This window comes from Myotis yumanensis, unplaced genomic scaffold, assembly GCF_028538775.1.
Source record: "Myotis yumanensis isolate MYYU_CA2020_CCGP unplaced genomic scaffold, mMyoYum1.0.hap1 SCAF_6, whole genome shotgun sequence".
In the NCBI taxonomy this organism is placed as follows: domain Eukaryota; kingdom Metazoa; phylum Chordata; class Mammalia; order Chiroptera; family Vespertilionidae; genus Myotis; species Myotis yumanensis.
Window position 1 is genome coordinate 79,459,065 of NW_027223757.1, and position 19,251 is coordinate 79,478,315.

Consider the following 19,251-nt stretch of genomic DNA (forward strand, 5'->3'; position numbering starts at 1 on the left):
TTATTTAGTGAAGTTTCTAAGTTCCTTTGTATTTAATACCCTAATATCAACACTATTGATTCTCTTAAAATACACTAAACCTTATAGAGATTTTTTTGAACAATTTGTGTAATTTTAAAAAGCACCTGTAATCTAGAAATCTGTAAAATATTGTATCTATTTAAAATATTGATGGAGCTATCTATCTATCTATCTATCTATCATCTATTATCTACCTATCTATTGTAAACTCCATACAATATCTTCTCTTAGTTCAGACCTTTACAAAAATTGCTAAGAAGCAGTAAAATGGATAGGATTTGGCCTTCAACTTCATAGTCACTTCACCCAAGGGAGGAGAGAAGTAGCCCAAAGAGGGTAGCATGATGAAGAAATGAAATAATGTAGGCATGGATAATCAGCACACTGAATAATTAAAATATTGACATGTTTAGATCATGGAAAAGAATGTTAAAATGTTCTCTAGTTATTAATTAGACAACCAAACATGACTTTGGAACTTGTTTTTTATTTTACAAGTGACATGGTTATGAGATGGTTCAAGTTGCCTTATTCGGGTTTGTTGAGATCACTCCCAATTTGCTTTTCAGACTCTTGGTTGCCTGAGAACAGCATGGCGCTAAACCACACTGCCCTGCCCCAGGACGAGGGTCTGCCACACTACCTTCAAGACGGAGATCCCTTTGCTTCCAAACTTTCCTGGGAAGCGGATTTAGTGGCTGGATTTTACCTAACAATAATCGGTAAGCTTCATCTAGAAAAAAAAAAAAGCTGCATCTAGAAAATTCCTGGGCTGATATGTTGATTTTGCACAATGATTCCAACACTCATGTGGATATCTTGAATGGAGGTGGAAAGTGGGAGGAAGGCAGAAGATGGGGTGGATTCTCTATTATCTTTATTCTTTCAGATAAAAATTCCCTTGATGATGCAAAGAATTTTACAGCAAAAAAAAAAAAAAATTTACCTTGAGACTACACTTCATTTTTATTGTTTTGGTAGTAAGATTGTCTTCTGAATAAGAAAAGTAATGATAATGAGCTCTTATTTAAATACAGTGCTTTTGCTTGCTAAAAAATGCTTTGATATAATAAAAATATTATAAGCTTAGAATGGACCATGATAAAGTAATTTGGGTGAGAGTTGAAAAGATGGATTGATAATAAATGGGAGTCAGTCCAGGGCCGAAGGCTTTTGTGCATAATCCACATTGGCTTCCAGACTGTGCCATCCAATGCGGTGGCCGCATGGCTCCTGAGCACCCACCTGAGCTGTGACTTTTCCAAACTGAGATGCACTGTAGTGTAAATACACACCAGACACTGAAGACCCAGTACCAGAAAACCATGTAAAATCGCTCGTTCATCATTTTTACAAATGATGACATAGCCTACCCATACATTTTGGATATATTAGGTTAAGCAAATATTAAAATGAATTTAGTACTATTTTTACTTTGTTTAATGTGGCTACCAGAAAAAAATTAACTACATGTGTGTGTGGCTCACATTTCTGGTTTACATTATATTTCTATTGGGCAGCACTAGTCTAGGCACTCAGAATTCAACCATAATGCTTTTCTGAAATTTAAAATTGTTTCAAATTTGAGCAACCAGTGCACAGGTGGGTTATGTCTTTAGGTGTGTCTGCCTTTCATCTTTTCAGATGTTGGGTCAAGCTTTCTCTTTCTCTCTTTCACTCCCTCCCACCCTCCCTCTCACTGTCTCTCTCTCTCTTTCTCTCTCTCTCTCTTGTCTATTTATCACTGGATAAGAATTTTATTTAAACTCCTGAAATTAGCAAAACTCACTAGAAAAGTCTGGAGACCCCTCCATGGTCACTGCCTGAGTCAAAAGAAATCAAGAAATTCTGCTGCAAAGGGATTCCCTGGGTCCTTGGCTTTATTAGAAGTAACTATGAAACTGATTTAAATTCTATATTCTATGAATGGGCCTCCACATCCTTTCACACACAAATAGATACTGAATGCCCATTCTTCACTACAGTTTAAGTGACTTGGAAAACAGCAGTGAACAAAGTGGACAAACTCTCTGCCCACATGACAAACTCTCTGCCCACATGGGGACTATCTATCTGAAAATAAAATCCACATGGCATTTTTATTAAGCATAAGTACTTTCAATGATCAGAAAAGACAGAAAAATAGACATCATATAACTTGAATTTGTCTCAATTAGTTGCAAGGAATGAATTAAAAAGTAGCATCTTTAACCTGACCAATTTCCCTGAGAACACAAACTTAGGGAGGGAGAGCTGTCCATTCCCCACCCTGGCAGGAGGGATCCAGGGAGAAGAGGCAGCTAGGGTGGCTGTGGGTGGAGGAATCCAGAGAATTTCTCACTTGATGCACCCGGGGTTGGAGCTAGGAAAAAGAAGTCCAAAAAGAGTCCCCAAAGGGATCATTAAGTGACTTAGGGAGCTGGGGGTGGAGCCAAGACATGTTCCAGAACTTTCAGTTTAGTCAGAGGCACCTGGAGGGAGGTGGATTCATCCTAGACCCAGGTCTTGGGCTTGGTCCTGTGCCTGGTTTTCATACCCTCCTAAGATAGGATTACAGGATGTGTCCAGATTCCTTTTATGGAACCAGAGTAGAACGACATTCTTGGTGGGCTTTGTTAAGTACTGGAAGTCTTAGGGAAAACTGGGAGATGAACAGATAAAACTGGAATGGAGGAGAAATAAACTACAGACCCATTCCCATCTGTTAATATATGAGAGTTTATATTTTTATATTCATAGAAAAAGTCATGGTTTTCATCTTATAAAAATGTTCCCCCTTTAGCCTTTATTTTCTTAACCTGATTTCCCTTTAACTATCCTTTAAAATCAGTTTGCATTCTCTTGATCCCCCCGTGCAGCTAAGATTGCCTATGGAATAATCTAAATGCAACTCATAGTGAGTTGACTATATATGGATAATGCTTTGGGCACTGGGTGAAACCTTATGAATCAGAGGTAGTTAAGAAAGGAAAAGCAAGAAAATCAATATTCTCAAAAGAAACGTGGAAAGACAAAGGGTAATTAAATGAGCTTTGTGTTTTAAATGCATATGCATACTTATTTCAATCTCCTTGGATACCAAGTAGACGGCATCTGTTTATGATTTTTCGAGTCATGTTTCCACATTTTAATTTCCCAGTGTGCCTTGCTAGCTGATTTCCTTTCATGAGCTGTAGGTTTCACTGTAGTGGGTTTATTCTAGAATTCCACACTCTTTTCTATTTTTCACTCTTCTGCCCTAAGAAAGCTAAGGAGAGTTTAAGGGCCCGTTAAGCAGCCCTGTTCCGGGGATCAGAACTTCCTAAGAGCACAGGGCAGCCAGTTCCTGGTGGTTTCATACCATCAGCTGAAACGCACACTTTTCTCCTTGCCTCCCAAATGAATTGTAGTGGAGAGGTAGAAATTAAAATAGAAAACTCTGGGTTTCTCCTGTTAATACTCTCCTTATTCCTTACTACTAAAGGCAGCTGTACACAGCTACACTATGAAGCAAGAATTCCTGAAGAAATCTACTCTACATGTTAAGCTATGGAAGTAGGTGTATTCTTTTCTTAAATAAAGTCAGTAGGGATTGGGTCATTTTGGATTTAAACTGGGTTTGTAAGAACTTTGGAACAGTTTCATTGTAATGCCACAGTCAATTAGTCATTAATGAAAGGATATTAAAAAACAAGTGGGAACACGTTGATACCATTGTTGGTAGGTTGGTGGTTGAGGGTCACTTTCTCTCCCTTTGGTGGGAGGGGAGAGCCCATATTAAATTGTCACCCACTTCCCCTCTATACCTATTCCAGTAGCAGCTGCAGACACAAATGTCCACGTGTCCTCAGGATCCTGTGGTCCTGGGGTGTGTCCCTAGGAGGTGACGTTTCCTGGCCGAGTGCCATGCCAGCTTCATCTGGCCTCGGCCTCTCCTGAATCCCTCAGAGTCCGCAGCGATAGTGAAAGGAGCTAGTTTCGTTTGGGTCACTTTATCTTCAGGACTTACCAAGAGCCAAGGGTTTAACCCATCTTAGCAGAGGGAGGGAGTTCTAGAAAGTTAATACTCCATACAAATGCCTGAGGAAATATTTTGCCGGGGACCAGTACATGTACTGACTGTTAGGATGTCCACACCCTCCTAGGCTCACTGGGAAGTTATGGCTCCTTTTTCTGGGTAAGTTCAGTTTTATAATCCCTGGTTCCTATCCTTTTGGAGGCAACCATCCCTCACCTGTCACTCATGCTTTTTGTTTCATCTTCTTAATCTAAATTTTTATGTAGAGTCCTCTCACCACCCTCTAACCCTATGGTGTCCGTTTTTGAAACTGAGAAGTGTTTCGTGTTTGAGTGAACTCTAAATCCCAGTTTTAACGATGGGGATTTATATTTTTCTTTGTAGGGATTCTGTCTACAGTTGGAAATGGGTATGTCCTTTATATGTCCTCTAGACGAAAGAAGAAGCTGAGGCCGGCGGAAATAATGACTGTCAATTTGGCAGTCTGTGACCTGGGGATCTCAGGTAACACAATCATGCTGTTTCTTCTTTGGAGGGTTGAATTGTGTCCCATTCTAAAGTCCTCCCTGACTCCGACGTCACCCCCATTCCATCTTCTTTGCTCCCCCCTTCACAAATCATGTTTACATTTTGTGGTAAGTCAACAAAGTGTTGTCTGGCTAAAACAATCATTCCTTCAGCCTTTATTGAACTCTTTCCATGTGCCAGGCATGTTAGATGTTGAGGAGACTATCTGGAATAATGCAGGATACCTCAGACACCCCCATATGTAGTAGGGCTTACTGATTGAGAAAACAGAAACTTACCAGCAGGTTGTAGATCACCGTTTTGAGCTCCATTACACCCCTTTATTCCCATATGGAAATCTGTTAAAATAAGCACCTTTTATATCCAGCAACTTTCATTTAATTGGTTGAGACTGTCACCTGGATATCAGGATATTTAAAACTAGGGTTTTCAGATGCGTTTATTGTGAGCCCAAAATTGAAAACTGAAGGGCTGCTGGTAACCCATCAAGAATTTGGAATAAAGTTTCTCTTTAGCTGTAATTCATTTTTACAAATATGAATGACTTTGGGGAAAATAATCTCCCTTTGCTTTCATCTGTAAAATTCCCGAGTTGCCTAGATACATTCAAATGTGCCTCTGGAACCCACAGCCTGCTGATATTTAGCACATAGGGTCTTCAATCACTAGAGTTGGGGGTATGGAGTTAGAACAGCACACATCCATTCCTCTTTCTGCTGAAATCCTTTTAAAAGTCTCCCATCTAAAGCATCCCCTTGAAAAATATTTCCTGATATTTGTCTCTCTCTTCACATGGGGATCTTCCTGCCACTGCCAATCTCTGAAACAAGGCCCAATAATAAGCCTCCCCTACTGAGTACTTATCACACAGCAGTGAGGTGCTGCCCTCTTACTGAGAGTTGGATGGTGTAGGTTATTTGGAAAGGTTTTACTCAGCATGGACAGACTTAAATAGCATGAACTCTTACAGGGAATACACAGGCACATTAAGAGGAGCATAACATGTCAGGCCCCTCTCTGTGAAAATAGCCAAGATGAACTCTAGGGAATTTTCGAGGCTGCAAGATGACTGCCATTTTTGCTATTGCCACACGATGGCGCTGTAACAACATACATGACAGCTTTCCTAGTCAGCTAGCCCTGCTGACCCCTGATGGTTCTCTTCCTGGTACTGAAGGTAAAGAGCTTGAAGAGAGCATTCTATAAACTGGACACACATCTCCTCCAGAATGAAACCTGCTATTTCAGCCACCTCTTTCATCATTAAATCATACCCCACTGATGCTTACGGCTGAATTAGACTAGGCTTGAGTAAAATGGCCTTAAACGGTTGTTTACATTGAAAATGCACTCAACTAAGCAATTCTGCTCTAGAATTGCACAAACCACCTCATCAGTCTGCATATGTCTTTAGAGTAATTCCCCGGGAAATATTTTCTTCCATGTGATAGCTTTCTCTGGTTCTCAGATCATTTTTTCAACTTCTGAGGGATAACTCTAATACACTTTCCCTTTCCAATAAACCTTAAAATATGTTTATGTCTGTATTATTTTTGTACTAGTCAACGATATTCCATTATAAGAACCTTAAGCAAGCACATTCTAGAGACCAGGTGTCTATACTCTGTACAACTAGCATTTGTTATTTAAGTACCAATGGCTTGCAATCATGTATATGTATTAGAATCCCCTAGGGGAGTTTAAAAAAAAAGTATATTGAAGCCTGAACTCACTGCAGATCAATTAAATCGGACTATCTAGGGATTGGAGTCCTGGACATTAATATTCAAATACATCAATACAATGCAACCAAAACATAACAAAACAATTCCTTCAGCTATTCAGAACCAGATAGGTTCATTACCATTCCGCTAAGCGAAGAAGGGAGAGACATTCTACGTGACATTGCAAAGGTTCATCAAATGCTCTCGCTCCAGAAGGAATCTTAAAATAGCTTTTGTTAATGGGTGGAAGGCACAACTGACACCAATTACCCCATGCGAGTCACTTTCACTTGTCTTTTGTTGCCTTCAGCACCCACGGCAGGCACTTAGCTCAAGCTTTGAATTGGCTATTTCCTCTGCCTAGGACATTTTCCCTCAAGATATTCCCACTGATTTAGGCATCTGCCTCAATGTCATATCCTCAGAGAGGTCTTCCCTGGTCTCATTATGTAAACAACAATTTCTATCTATCCCCTTCCTCTGCTTTCTTTTTCTTCACAGCACAAATCACTACCGTATCTTTCACTACAAATGATTTGTTTCTTTTGTCTCCTCTCTCTGTTAAAACATGAATTGGTGAATCTTGTTCTCTAGCACCTTGCTCTGTTTGTGATAGAAGAGGCACTGAATAATTACTTGTTGGATACAAGCAATTCTTTTACACTCGGTTTCCATGCTGACACGGGTTAGGAAGCTCTCAGAATCTGAGGGTGCACAGTCTAGCAAGATGAGTGTGTCTAGCTGTCTAGACAACTGGAGGAGATGTGTGTCCAGCTAACAGAATGCACTCGAAACTATGTGTTAACTGACGGAACTAACAGGAACTTCTACATATCTTTGTATACCAAGGAAGGAGCACTCCAGGGAGGGGTGGGACAGACCAGCACCTGCAGGCAGTGAATATCGGTTGAATATTGGTTACTGGGTTTTCCTCATGCAGTAAGGTTCCAGAACCCTCTTGATAGATATGTCAGGTAAAGAGTTTGAAGAGCTTTGTGATCACATTCCCTTCAGGGAGGTGGAGATTGAGTATAAGGACTGAACAAGCTTGGAATGAAAGGACAGATGCTCCTCCACATGCAGCAGGATTACATCCCTATAAACCCATCCCACATTGAAAATATTGTAAGTCAAAAATGCATTTAATACACTAACCTAGTCCATCCAGCCTACCTTAAACATGCTCAGAACACTCACATTAGCCTACAGGCTGGCAAAATTATCTAACAAAGCCAATCTATAATAATAAAAGCGTAATACGCTAATTAGACTGGATGGCTGAACAACCTTCGGGGCTGAGCCCCTTGCATGAATTTTGTGCACCGGGCCTCTAGTTTTACAATAAAAGTGTTAAATATCTCATGTACTTTATTTATTACACATATCACTTTCACACCACTGTAAAGTCAAAAAATCATTACATTGAACCATCATTGGTTGGGGACCACCTGTAAAAGAATATTTTCTAGAAAATGAATAGCAACAACAACGTAACTAATGGACAGCAAAAGGAATAAAGAGTTTAAATCCCAGAAATCTGGGCCTGATTGGAAAGAAATTGAACCTAACATTTACTAAAATAGCTATCTCTTGTTGGATTAAGATGTAACTCAACAGTGAGTTGAGGTAGGTGGGTAAGTGTTAACTGGAGGGAACTTCCCTTCACAAACTGCTTGGCGCTCTAGTTGTAGGCAAACCGTTCACGATCATCTCTTGCTTCTGTCACCGCTGGGTGTTCGGCTGGATTGGCTGCCGCTGGTACGGATGGGCTGGATTCTTCTTTGGCTGTGGAAGTCTGATCACCATGACTGCTGTCAGCCTGGATCGATACCTGAAAATCTGCTATTTATCTTACGGTAAGTAGGAAGGTTTCTAACTCCCTGATAGCCAAAGCTAGATGGCTTGTCAGAACTGTCCGTATTTCACCCATAGGCAATAAACAAAGATAATTCATAAACTCATTAATACTCAAGCGTATGTGTATTTATAACCTATCTTATTCTAACATATGTTTAAAGGTTTGAACCAGTGTCAATGTGGCTTTCTTTTAATACTACATGTATAAGAATGTCTGGTGTTTGCTTTTAAAAGTATCCTTTCCTTGTGTAAAGTGTATAAGCTTCTCCCATGTTTTGCCATGCAGACAAAGGACACAAAATGCTTTGGAGGGATGTTAGGTCCATGATGCTTAGCTGGTTCCCACACAGTAAGTGTAAGTGTATGAGCTGTTTGTGATTCTCCTCAAGCACCCAGGCTCCCTGTGGTGGCAGAGATGAGGAATTCAACGGTCTGCCTCTAAGTTAGACAGCCGGGCAGCTGGGTCTGCAGGGAAGGACACACACAGAAACGTCACTCAACGTGCCTTTTGTGGTATTGGTACATAGGTAGAAAGAAGAGTTGATGCGCCAAGAATAACCAAGTTTCCAGGGGCTAGAGTTTTTGTTTTGTTTTGTTTATTTGTTTTTGGTTTTTTTAGTGACTAGAATATTCCACATGTTAGAATAACTTTTTATTACCTTTACTTCTCGGGGTTCTGAGAACTTATTGAACCCACAATAGATGCATTTGGGCTCGTGAGTTCAATATTGAGAACCAAGGGCAGCCAGGGAATAATATTGGCACCCTCTGGATTCAGTTGCTCAGTCTCTCAATCTGCCAATCAGAGTGACTGTGACCGTGGGTACAGAGTACAGTCTGGAGCCTGAGGTGGGAAAAGTTGAGTCGACTTGCCACTCTCAATGTAATGGGGTTTTCTTTTATATTTTAAAAGTTTACAGTCCCAAAACCCAAGGAAATCATGCACAGGAAAGGGGAGGGTCATGATCCACCATCTTCACAATCCAGCACTCATTCTTTTATTTTTTTCTAAACATTGCATCTCCTTTTGTAAACAGTTTAAAACTTCCAATAGAAATAGATTAAATTAAAATTCCCAATAAGATAAAATATACAATTATACATATTCTAAATGACTTCAGAGTCAAATTCTTTCTATAATCTTATATTTGGTCATATCAGTGATGGAAGAAGGCTTGATTTGGGGTGGTGAACACATAATGCAATATATAGATGATGTATTATAGAATTCTACACCGGAAACCTATAGGATTTTAGTAACCAATGTCACCCCAATCAAGTCAATAAAAAAGAAAAATGTGAACATGTATACACTGTACAGTGGTTCTCAACCTTCTGGCCCTTTAAATACAGTTCCTCATGTTGTGACCCAACCATAAAATTATTTTCATTCCTACTTCATAACTGTAATGTTGCTACTGTTATGAATCATAATGTAAATATCTGATATGCAGGATGGTCTTAGGCAACCCCTGTGAAAGGGTCATTCGACTGCCAAAGGGGTTGCGACCCACAGGTTGAGAACCGCTGCACTAGTATATTATATCTGATATAATATATAGTGTAATATGATATTTTTATATATTATAGACAAGAAGGCAAAACATTCAACTTCCTGGGAATATTGGAGGTATATGAAGCCTTAATGTCTCTGCTTTTTAAATATTTTCTTAAACATAGGCTTTGTGTCAATTAAAGAGGTGATCTTCTCCATCCCTAGAATGATTGCTGGGCATAACTCCTACGGGAACTGTGTATATTTATTTCCTAGCTTCTTCTAAGGTGGAACTGCCATAGGATGGTCTCATCATTTGATTTGACACACTATTGAACCCTCCACACAATGTCTTAGACTGTTGGAATTAGAAGATGGCTTGGGGATATGTAGACCTTTCTCCCATATAATGTGATAAATTGTTTTAAGACATCCCTGACAGACAGCCACTTGGCCTCTTCTTGAATAATTCCAGTGACCAGTGACGGGGAGCTTACTACTGCACAAGGCAGCCCATTCTCTGATTGGTCTGCTATCATTGTTACAATGTTATTCCTTATATTAAGACAAAACTGCCTCCCAGTAATCTCCACCCATTGGTCCTAGTTCTGACTTCTGGAGCAACACAGAACCAACCTACTAATCTACTCCCTCCTGTACTTGACAGCCTTTCACCATACTCAAATGTAAGTATAAAACACCTCACCAAGTAACCCTAACCATAAATGCTTGTAAGTATGCCTCTGCACATTCCGTAAATATATGGGATTTTCCATGCCCATGTTTTATCCATTATAATGGATAACCAAGAGTTGACATATATAGTTGTTATCCCTATCTGCTTGTGCTCAAAAATTTTTTTAAATGCCATGTACTTGAAAAAATAGAGACAATAGAGTATATGAACAATCTGTTCTATTTCTTGTTAGCATTAAATGAGACAAATCCCAGGAGTGAAAAATGTATGTTACTGTAGTTCTTTATAGCTTGCAAGAGAGGCTTTGCATTATTTCACTTAATCTTATTAAAACCTATAAGCAATATAGTCTTACTTCTTCCATTTAACTCATAAGAACACTAACATTGACAGGTCCCATGAAGGTCAAATACTAGAATTGAGAAGTAGGTCCTGCTGCCTTCCCACACCTCACAGGGCACTAAGTAGGGAGCAGACCTTGAGTCTATGCCCAAGAAGTCATTCTTTTTTTATTAATATATTTTGATATTTCTTTTCTGCTACTGTAAGACCAAGGCAGGAAGGGGTCACTTCTCAGGCCCTGTGGTTTGAGGTGATAGGCACAGTATGGAAATAATTTCCCATGGGCTGCAGCCAACCTGACCGTGGTGGTTGTGTTGAACTTTGGGAAATGCTCACCAGTGCCTTCCAGCTCTTCCAGATGATTGCACTGTTTTTTTCCTCCTGGAATTCTCTTTTAGTTAATAGACACTAGTGCTGACAAATGGAGCTCATTATGTTTTTTTCTTTTGTTTCATTTTCCTGAAAATATTTTCACAGAATATTTTGTAGAATGTGATACCATCTACCTAGATTTCCTCCCTCTTCCCCTAAGGCTGTGTGAGTGTGGCTCTTGTGTTCATAAGGTTGAAAGATTCAAAATCTGCCCTCACCAAGCAGAGTCAACCATTTCAATGTCACCTCAAACAGCCACGATAAATGGCCCACCAATTCCCACTCAACAAGTGTTTAGGAAGACAGGTGAAATGAGAGACACAAAAGCTTTTAGGGAGAAGGGTACACATGTAGAAAATATAAGCAATGTCTTGTCATTTGATTCTACCTTGGATGACCCACTAATACATGCCTTTTTTAGTTCAGTCTACCAGTTGGCCTCTTGCATTGAATAGGATCTCAAAGTTCATTCTGGATGCTTCCCCAAGATCCTCCACTGTCTTCAGCATCCTCTCATCTTTCTTTCTGTCCTCTTTCCCCAGCTTTTGTCATGTCCCTCTCCAAAGGCTCCCAGATGTCTAGAGCAAACTATCCCTGTGAAATCACTTCCAATTTTGTTCTCTTAGAAAAAGGTCCAGCTCTGGAACTTTCCTACCTTCCCTCCGCTCTCCCTCAGGCTTCAGTTATCTGACCACTTCTCCCAGAAGCTAATGGAATAACTCTTTGGATGTGGAATTTGACATATCGAGGGGAGGTATTTGGGTGGAGGGCAGATTATATCTTGGTAATGGTTTTCTTCCACCTCCAGGGGTTTGGCTGAAAAGGAAGCACACCTACATCTGCCTGGCATTCATCTGGGCCTATGCTTCCTTCTGGACCACCATGCCCTTGGTAGGTCTGGGGGACTACGTACCAGAGCCCTTCGGAACCTCCTGCACCCTGGACTGGTGGCTGGCCCAGGCCACAGTAGGGGGTCAGATTTTCATCCTGAACATCCTCTTCTTCTGCCTCTTACTCCCAACGGCTGTGATTGTGTTCTCCTACGTGAAGATCATTGCCAAGGTTAAGTCCTCCTCCAAAAAAGTAGCTCATTTTGACAGTCGGATCCATGGCAGCCACATGCTGGAAATGAAACTGACCAAGGTAACTGCGGTAATCCTTTACAGAGGTGTTTTCTAATCACTTAAAACTTCAAAGGGCAAAAAGGATAGGGAATGTTGGAGACTAAGAGATCTTAGAATCTCTACTGTTTATGTCCGTCTGAACTTTGTTATTATTTATCTAAACCTTGTGGTATATCTTTTCTCTGTCTCTGTCTCTCTCTCATTTATACACACACATGCATGCACACATACACACAATAATTCTAATATTTACCAAAATTATACAGTTGATCTATGGAGACTTATTCTCTCTGTTGAATAGAATATTAATGGTTCTTATACATTATTTTAGCATAAGAATCATAACTTTTATGAATTATAAAATGCCTCACAGAATTTACTGTTTTGTATGGACTTTGATTGGGGACATGATTAGAGACATTCTGCCCTCACACTTTATTTATAGAGTAAGAACTTAATACATCTGCTTTCCTATGGAAACTTAACACAGGAGCAATTTCTGCAGGTTTGAGTCCCCTGGTAAATGCTAGTTTTCAGAGTTGGCAGCAAATTAAATATTGTGACATAAGGAAAAGGGCAGATAATTTGCAAACAAACTAGGGTTTTAATTTTATCACCAACACTTGCCAGGTTTGTGACCCAAAGCTAGACACCTTTAAATCTCTATTTCTTCACGAATATAATCTATCACATTGGGTTATGGTGGAGATGTAATGAGGTAAAACATGTTATCCTGTCATCTGGTGCATAGAATATGTTAAATAAACCATAACTTCTTCTTTCTCTTTACACTTTCATCACATCTCATCCTCATGTGGAAAATACTTTTCAGCTCATACTATCACAATAAATGACATACAGATAATATCAAACTGTGTAATTAATATTAGTACACTGGACTTTCCATCTTATATTTTAAAGATAAAAGTAAATGTAGATGGAAATTCTAGTACTTCCTTCTGGTATCCCAATCAACCATGTTGATGGATAGCTCACCTGCAGGTGTCATCACCACCTACTTTAAGGACCAAGGTCTCAGGGACCTTACTAATTTCCTTACTAGTTCCTTCTTGACTGGAGATGGCTTCCTAGTAAGTCAGGGCCTTCATCTTAGTCATTCTTCTCTCCTAATTGCTGACTTTCAATTGTTCTAAGATCTCTTGGTTGCACAGTTGAGCTAAAGATTCTTTTTTTAAAAATTAACATATAGTTGACATCCAATATTAGATGTATAACCTAGTGATTCAACATTTACTAATTTATTCCTTATGAGGTCACCGAAATAGTATTGTAACTGTCACCATACAAAGTTACTATGATAATATTGACTGTTTCTTCTATACTATACTAGTACATTACATTCCCATGACTTATTATTATTATTATTATTATTATGTTTTTTAAAAATATATATTTTATTGATTTTTTTACAGAGAGGAAGGGAGAGGGATAGAGAGAAACATCGATGAGAGAGAAACATTGTTCAGCTGCCTCCTGCACAACCCTACTGGGGATGTGTCCGCAACCAAGGTACATGCCCTTGACTGGAATCGAACCCGGGACCCTTAAGTCCGCAGGCCAACACTCTATCCACTGAGCCAAACCAGTCAAGGCTATTATGTTTTTTATAACTGGAAGTTTGTACCTTTTCTTCTCCTTTCCCTTTTTTACCCATTCCCCACTTTACTTCCCTCTGGCTACCATCAGTTTGTTCCAGTTGACTTTTGCTCCCTAAACTCCACTTGCTAGGCAGGAGGAAGTTTGACGGAACTTTTCATCATTCAAAGTCTATACCAATAACCTAAATATAGAGCAGCTCTTCATAGACAAAAATGCAGAATTGGGAATCATGATCTCCTTCTATCTTATAACTGGCTAAAAGTAGGGAAAATTTTTTCATAAAATGTAGGATCATGAATTCATTCATTCATGTTCAGCTCTTCTTTGAGTTCCTATCTTTTAAAAAATAAATAACTTCAAGTTACATATGGGTTACATTTAATCCAAATTCTATTCTATATCAAGCACTGTTCTAGGAACTGGGTGAATGCAACGGTGATAGTGTTCCTTTCTGGTCATTGATGGAAGTTGGCCCAGGGAAACAACACGATGTCTATCACACTGCTGTGGATTTCAGTTGACCTTGCAGCCCTGTAATTTGACATACCATGAGCGTGCTGAGATGTCATATGACTTTCTCTCTTCCATCCCCCAGTGTCACTGGCTTTGAGACATTTTGATAGTCTTGCCTAGTGAATCTGGGTCCTCATATGCATGAGGCCCTTCTCTAGTTTCTTCAAGTCTGTTACTCATCATTCTCTCTCCTGTTTGTTTAATTGCTTGACTTGACCTACTCACAACTATGCATATGCCAGAATCTTGTTGTTTTCTTGTGTATTCTTAGAGGGTTGGTAACTTCTGAAGCTCATTATCCACATGAGGCGAAGCTCAGCACACACCATTTAATTTGATTTATGATCATTCTCCTTGTCCTGGACTGTATAGATTAAACAGGCTCACCCAGACCAGATTAACCAAACAGATGTTAAATGAAAAGTGTAGGTATATATGTGCATGATTTTATTTTATGTATATTTTCTAAAATATATAATGAATGATATTGTATTATATATTACTAGAGGCCTGGTGCATGAAATTCGTGCAGGGGGTGGTTCCCTCAGCCCAACCTGCACCCTCTCCAATCCAGGAGTCCTCAGGGGATGTCCTGCTAATGGATTAGGCCCGCTCCCCATGGTTCTCTGCTCTCTGCAGGGCCTGCCTGCTCAACGCCGCAGTGACATGCAAGCAGGCCCTGGTGTCTGCTGTCTGTAGGACCCGCTTGCTGGCTCGCCGCCGGCAGGACTGAAAGGACTAGAGGACTCCTGGGGGTGGGTCCAGCTGTGCTGACTGCCTGCCGCTCCCCCGGCAGGGCTGAAGGGACTGGGCGCCACCATCTTGTGGCTATGGGCGCCGCCATCTTTGTGATGGAGTGACGGTCAAATTGCATATTTCCTTTTTATTAGATAGGATTTCTATATTTCATTTACATATATAAAATCTATATTTAAATAACCAAACATATAATGTTTCTAATTATCATACTTGTGCAAAAACCTGAAGTCAAACTTGAACTCACAGTGAAAAATAAACACAACTTCCTATTGTGGCATATTCTGTACTAAATTAAAACTATTTTAAATTACTATTTAATTTTGACCTTGATTTTCTATACTGAGTGAAAATAAATAGGGAAAAAAGCCTCCTGCTGGGTCTTTTTCCTTCATTTAGCTACCTCTCAGGACTGGCAATTTGCCTGTTTGCTTGGAGCTTCTGATCTTCAGAACAGCCTGGTCTAAAAGCTTATTACTTAAAGGCCACCTCCGAGGATTCTGGGATCAAAATCATTTACTTTTTTGTGTACTCTAATTATTTCTAGATGGGTTATTACCTGGGCCTGCGTTTTGCCAGTCTGGGTTTGTCAACTTAAAAAATTGATGTTTTATTTATAACCCTTTCTCCACATTGTAGCTTCCCTCTAATTTATTTTAAAAAGTGGTTTTGCTAGGCTTTTGTAGCAGGCTGAAATTTCACAGACTACAGAAATTGCAGAGGTGTGCAAAGTAAAATAAAATAATGATAATCCTAAAGAAACCAAAAGGAAAAAAAAATATTTTCTTTATATCGATGTCTATGACTCAGCCTAACCTCATTTTTAGGTCTTCATTTGACCTTGTAAAACAATGTTAAACAATCAGGATAAATTCAGTTGAATCAAGAATTTTTGTCCTCTTCTCACGTCTTTATAATTCCACAGTGCCAATGGGCGGGGCTCCTGGTCTGCTGGTTGTTTATTGATCCTGGTATTGCTGAGATATTTAAGGTTCCCTCTGGTCTCAGTCATCACTTGTCATGGGTCACTTTGCATCTTTCTTGTCCAAACTATAAAGCCTCTTTAGATTCATTAACAATTCCAGCTACTTCCCCATCTTTTGACTGCAAATGTTGGGAGCTTGGTTAAAACCCTGAAAAGTGAGGCATACATTTTCTGCTCTTCTATCCCCAAAGCACTGAGGCTATATTGCTTCCAGAACCCCATCCCTGCCCCTTTGCTCTCCCGCTCCCCACCCCATGCTAGCTCAGTGGAGTAGCTTCAGAACAGTTTCTCCAGGTCAGCTACCAGCTCCTCTGCTGCCCTCCCTTGCCTTCTGGCTGTAAGCTCTTCACCCACGCTGCAGTGGGAACACTGGCTCCAACAGCACAGGCATCCCTTAAATTGTTCACATAATAAGCCTAATGCCCTGAGTCCTTCAAGTCTCTGGCTGCGGATACTCAAAGTCATTTTAATCCCACTCAAAACCCTCTTCTCTAATGTATGTTCTCTCTCGTAAATTTCCAGTTTCTTTTATGAAACTCAGACGCTGAGAAATGAATGTTTTACTTCTTTGGGTATGTTGGCTTCTAAAAACCTTCACACAAGGCAATGAAGGCCCTTGCTGCTACTTTACAGAGGGAGGTGGTGGAGTCACAGGAAGGAAATACCAGAAGCATAGATTAATTTTTCCAGGTATTATTAGGCAAATTCCATTAGAACTTCATATTTATTTATTTAACAGACGTAGATCAGCTATAGTGCCCCAGACCTATAGTTAGTATCTAGATCCTGTGGGTACCCAGCTTTCTCTTCATTTTCCTATTTCCTCTAAAGTCCCTGCCTAGTTTAACACCCTCTGTAGGCCATCAGAGCACTTGGCATGTTTACTTTACTGAATCTCATGTTTGTTGCTCTTTTTTGAAAGACAGTAGGTACGTGAGGGCAAGCACTGTTTGCTGCTGCCCCCCATCGCCTGGTGCCTGCTAGATGCTTAATCAAGATTGCTGTAATGAATACATAATTGAATAAATGAAGTTAGCCTAATTACGTTTGATGAGTGTTAAGCGGTCCCTTGACCCCTGGCTTCAGCCCCACTTTCCCTTTTATTCCTGAGGAGGTGTTTTGTTTTGCTTTGTTCTTTCACCATGATTGTGAATTGTTTTTAAAATTCATGAACATAAATGTCTGCTTCCCCCAAAGGATTCCTCTCCTTTGTTGCTCATCAAGTGTTATTTATCATTGATGATTCACATTCAGGGAACCCCATGTGAATTCTAAGGGTAGTCTGTAATAAAGCTGACTGCATTGTTTTATTTTTTCACCTAATGAATTGACTTATTTTCTCTGTTTCTTCTGAGCTTAAACATCACTTCCCAGAGAAACATTCCCTGATTGAATTAGTCTTCTTATTATAATATGAGATGCCCAGTGCACGAAATTCATGCACAGGGGTTGGGAGGGTCGGGGGGTGGTGGTTCCCTTAGCCCAGCCTGCACCCACTTCAATCAGGGGCCCCTTGGGGGATGTCTGACTGCCGATTTAGGCCCAATCCCTGTGGTAATCGGACACCCCTCTCACAATCTGGGACCACTGGCTCCTAACCACTAACCTGCCTGCCTGCCTGATTGCCCCTAACCCCTCTGCCTGCCTACCTGATCACCCCTAACTGCCCTCCCCTGCCAGCCTGATCTCACACCAACTGCCCTCCCCTGCCAGCCTGGTTGTCCCCAACTGCCCACCCCTGCCAATCTGATCTCACCCCCAACTGCCCTCTCCTGCCTGCCTGATCTTGCCCCTAACTGTTCTCTCCTGCTGGCCTGATCACTCCTAACTTTCTCTGCCTGCCTGATTACCCCTAATTGCCCTCCCCTGCTGGCCAATTTTATTCTGATTGGTCAGTTTCTATGCCAATCAGTGTCAAAAGCTCTGCCTCCTAGGGAGCCATTGGATCCTCACAGTTGATTCAGATTTAGTTCTGATTGATCAGTTTCTATGCCAGTCAGTGTCTCTGAGCCTATCAATGGGGCCTGATCAGAAAGGTGGGGCTAATCAGCAGCCCCAGTGGAGGCCTGGAGAGAAATGGAGGCCAGGCTGTTGGCCAGGCTGGGAGAGAAAGAGAGGCAAGTTCTGATCAACAGCTGCCACAGAGGCTATGGATCAGACCCTGCCTCTCTTTCTGCAGGCCTCTCTCCAGGCCTGACCTGCAGCTCCCTAGGCCAGTGATGGCGAACCTATGACACGCATGTTAGAGGTTACATGCAAACTAATTTTTTTGGTTGATTTTTCTTTGTTAAATGGTATTTAAATATATAAAATAAATATCAAAAATATAAACCTTTGTTTTACTATGGTTGCAAATATCAAAATATTTCTATATGTGACATGGCGCCAGAGTAAAGTTAGGGTTTTTCAAAATGCTGACACGCCAAGCTCAAAAGGTTTGCCATCACTGCCCTAGGCAGTCAGTGCTGGGTCAGGGGCCTGCAGCGGCCCCAGTCAGTGTTGGTTCACCAGGGCAACTCAGCACTGACTTCTGGTCTGGTCCAGCCTTCGGTGGTAACAACCCTGGCTCTTTTTTTTTTTTATATATATATTTTATTGATTTTTTACAGAGAAGAAGGTAGAGGACAGAGAGTTAGAAACATCAATGAGAGAGAAACATTGATCAGCTGCCTCCTGCACACCCCCTACTGGGTATGTGCCCGCAACCAAAGTACATGACCTTGACTGGAATCGAACCTGGGACCTTTGCAGGCTGACGCTCTATCCACTGAGCCAAACCAGTCAGGGCACAACCCTGGCTCTTTATTGTATAGATTTTCATGCTGCCTTTATATTTTCTTCTTAGAACATATCACAATATATAATTAATTTACAATTACATACTTATTTTTGTGATTATTTGCTCAATGTCTGGTTTTACCACTGGTAATAAGGCCCATGGGGTTAACAACCATATCATTTTGTTTACTTTATGGCTAGTTTTGTCACTAGCCCACCAAGAAATCTCACATAGGTGACATTTGTTAGTTATTTTGGCTGCCAGTGGCTGAGCCCCTTTCTATGACTGGAATTTTTGTGTTGAGGAATTTCCAACATTTTGTGTATTCTGAGGAGTGTGGGAAATCAGATCTGGCAAAGATCTCCTCTTAATTTAAAAGATACAGAAAAACCAGTTATTAATTTTCCAGGATTTCCTTGCAGCTAGAGCACAGCTACATCA

At 40.5% G+C, this 19,251-nt stretch overlaps 1 protein-coding gene across 1 annotated transcript in view; it reads left to right on the forward strand.

Moving 5' to 3' along the window:
• Positions 1 to 613: 613 nt before the first annotated feature.
• Positions 614 to 19,251, forward strand: part of OPN5 (opsin 5) — a 30,231-nt gene continuing 11,593 nt past the window's right edge. The window contains exons 1-4 of the mRNA XM_070419365.1: positions 614 to 743; positions 4,403 to 4,522; positions 7,956 to 8,126; positions 11,842 to 12,176. Coding sequence (XP_070275466.1) covers positions 614 to 743; positions 4,403 to 4,522; positions 7,956 to 8,126; positions 11,842 to 12,176 — 756 coding nt within the window. The remainder of the gene's footprint in view (positions 744 to 4,402; positions 4,523 to 7,955; positions 8,127 to 11,841; positions 12,177 to 19,251) is intronic.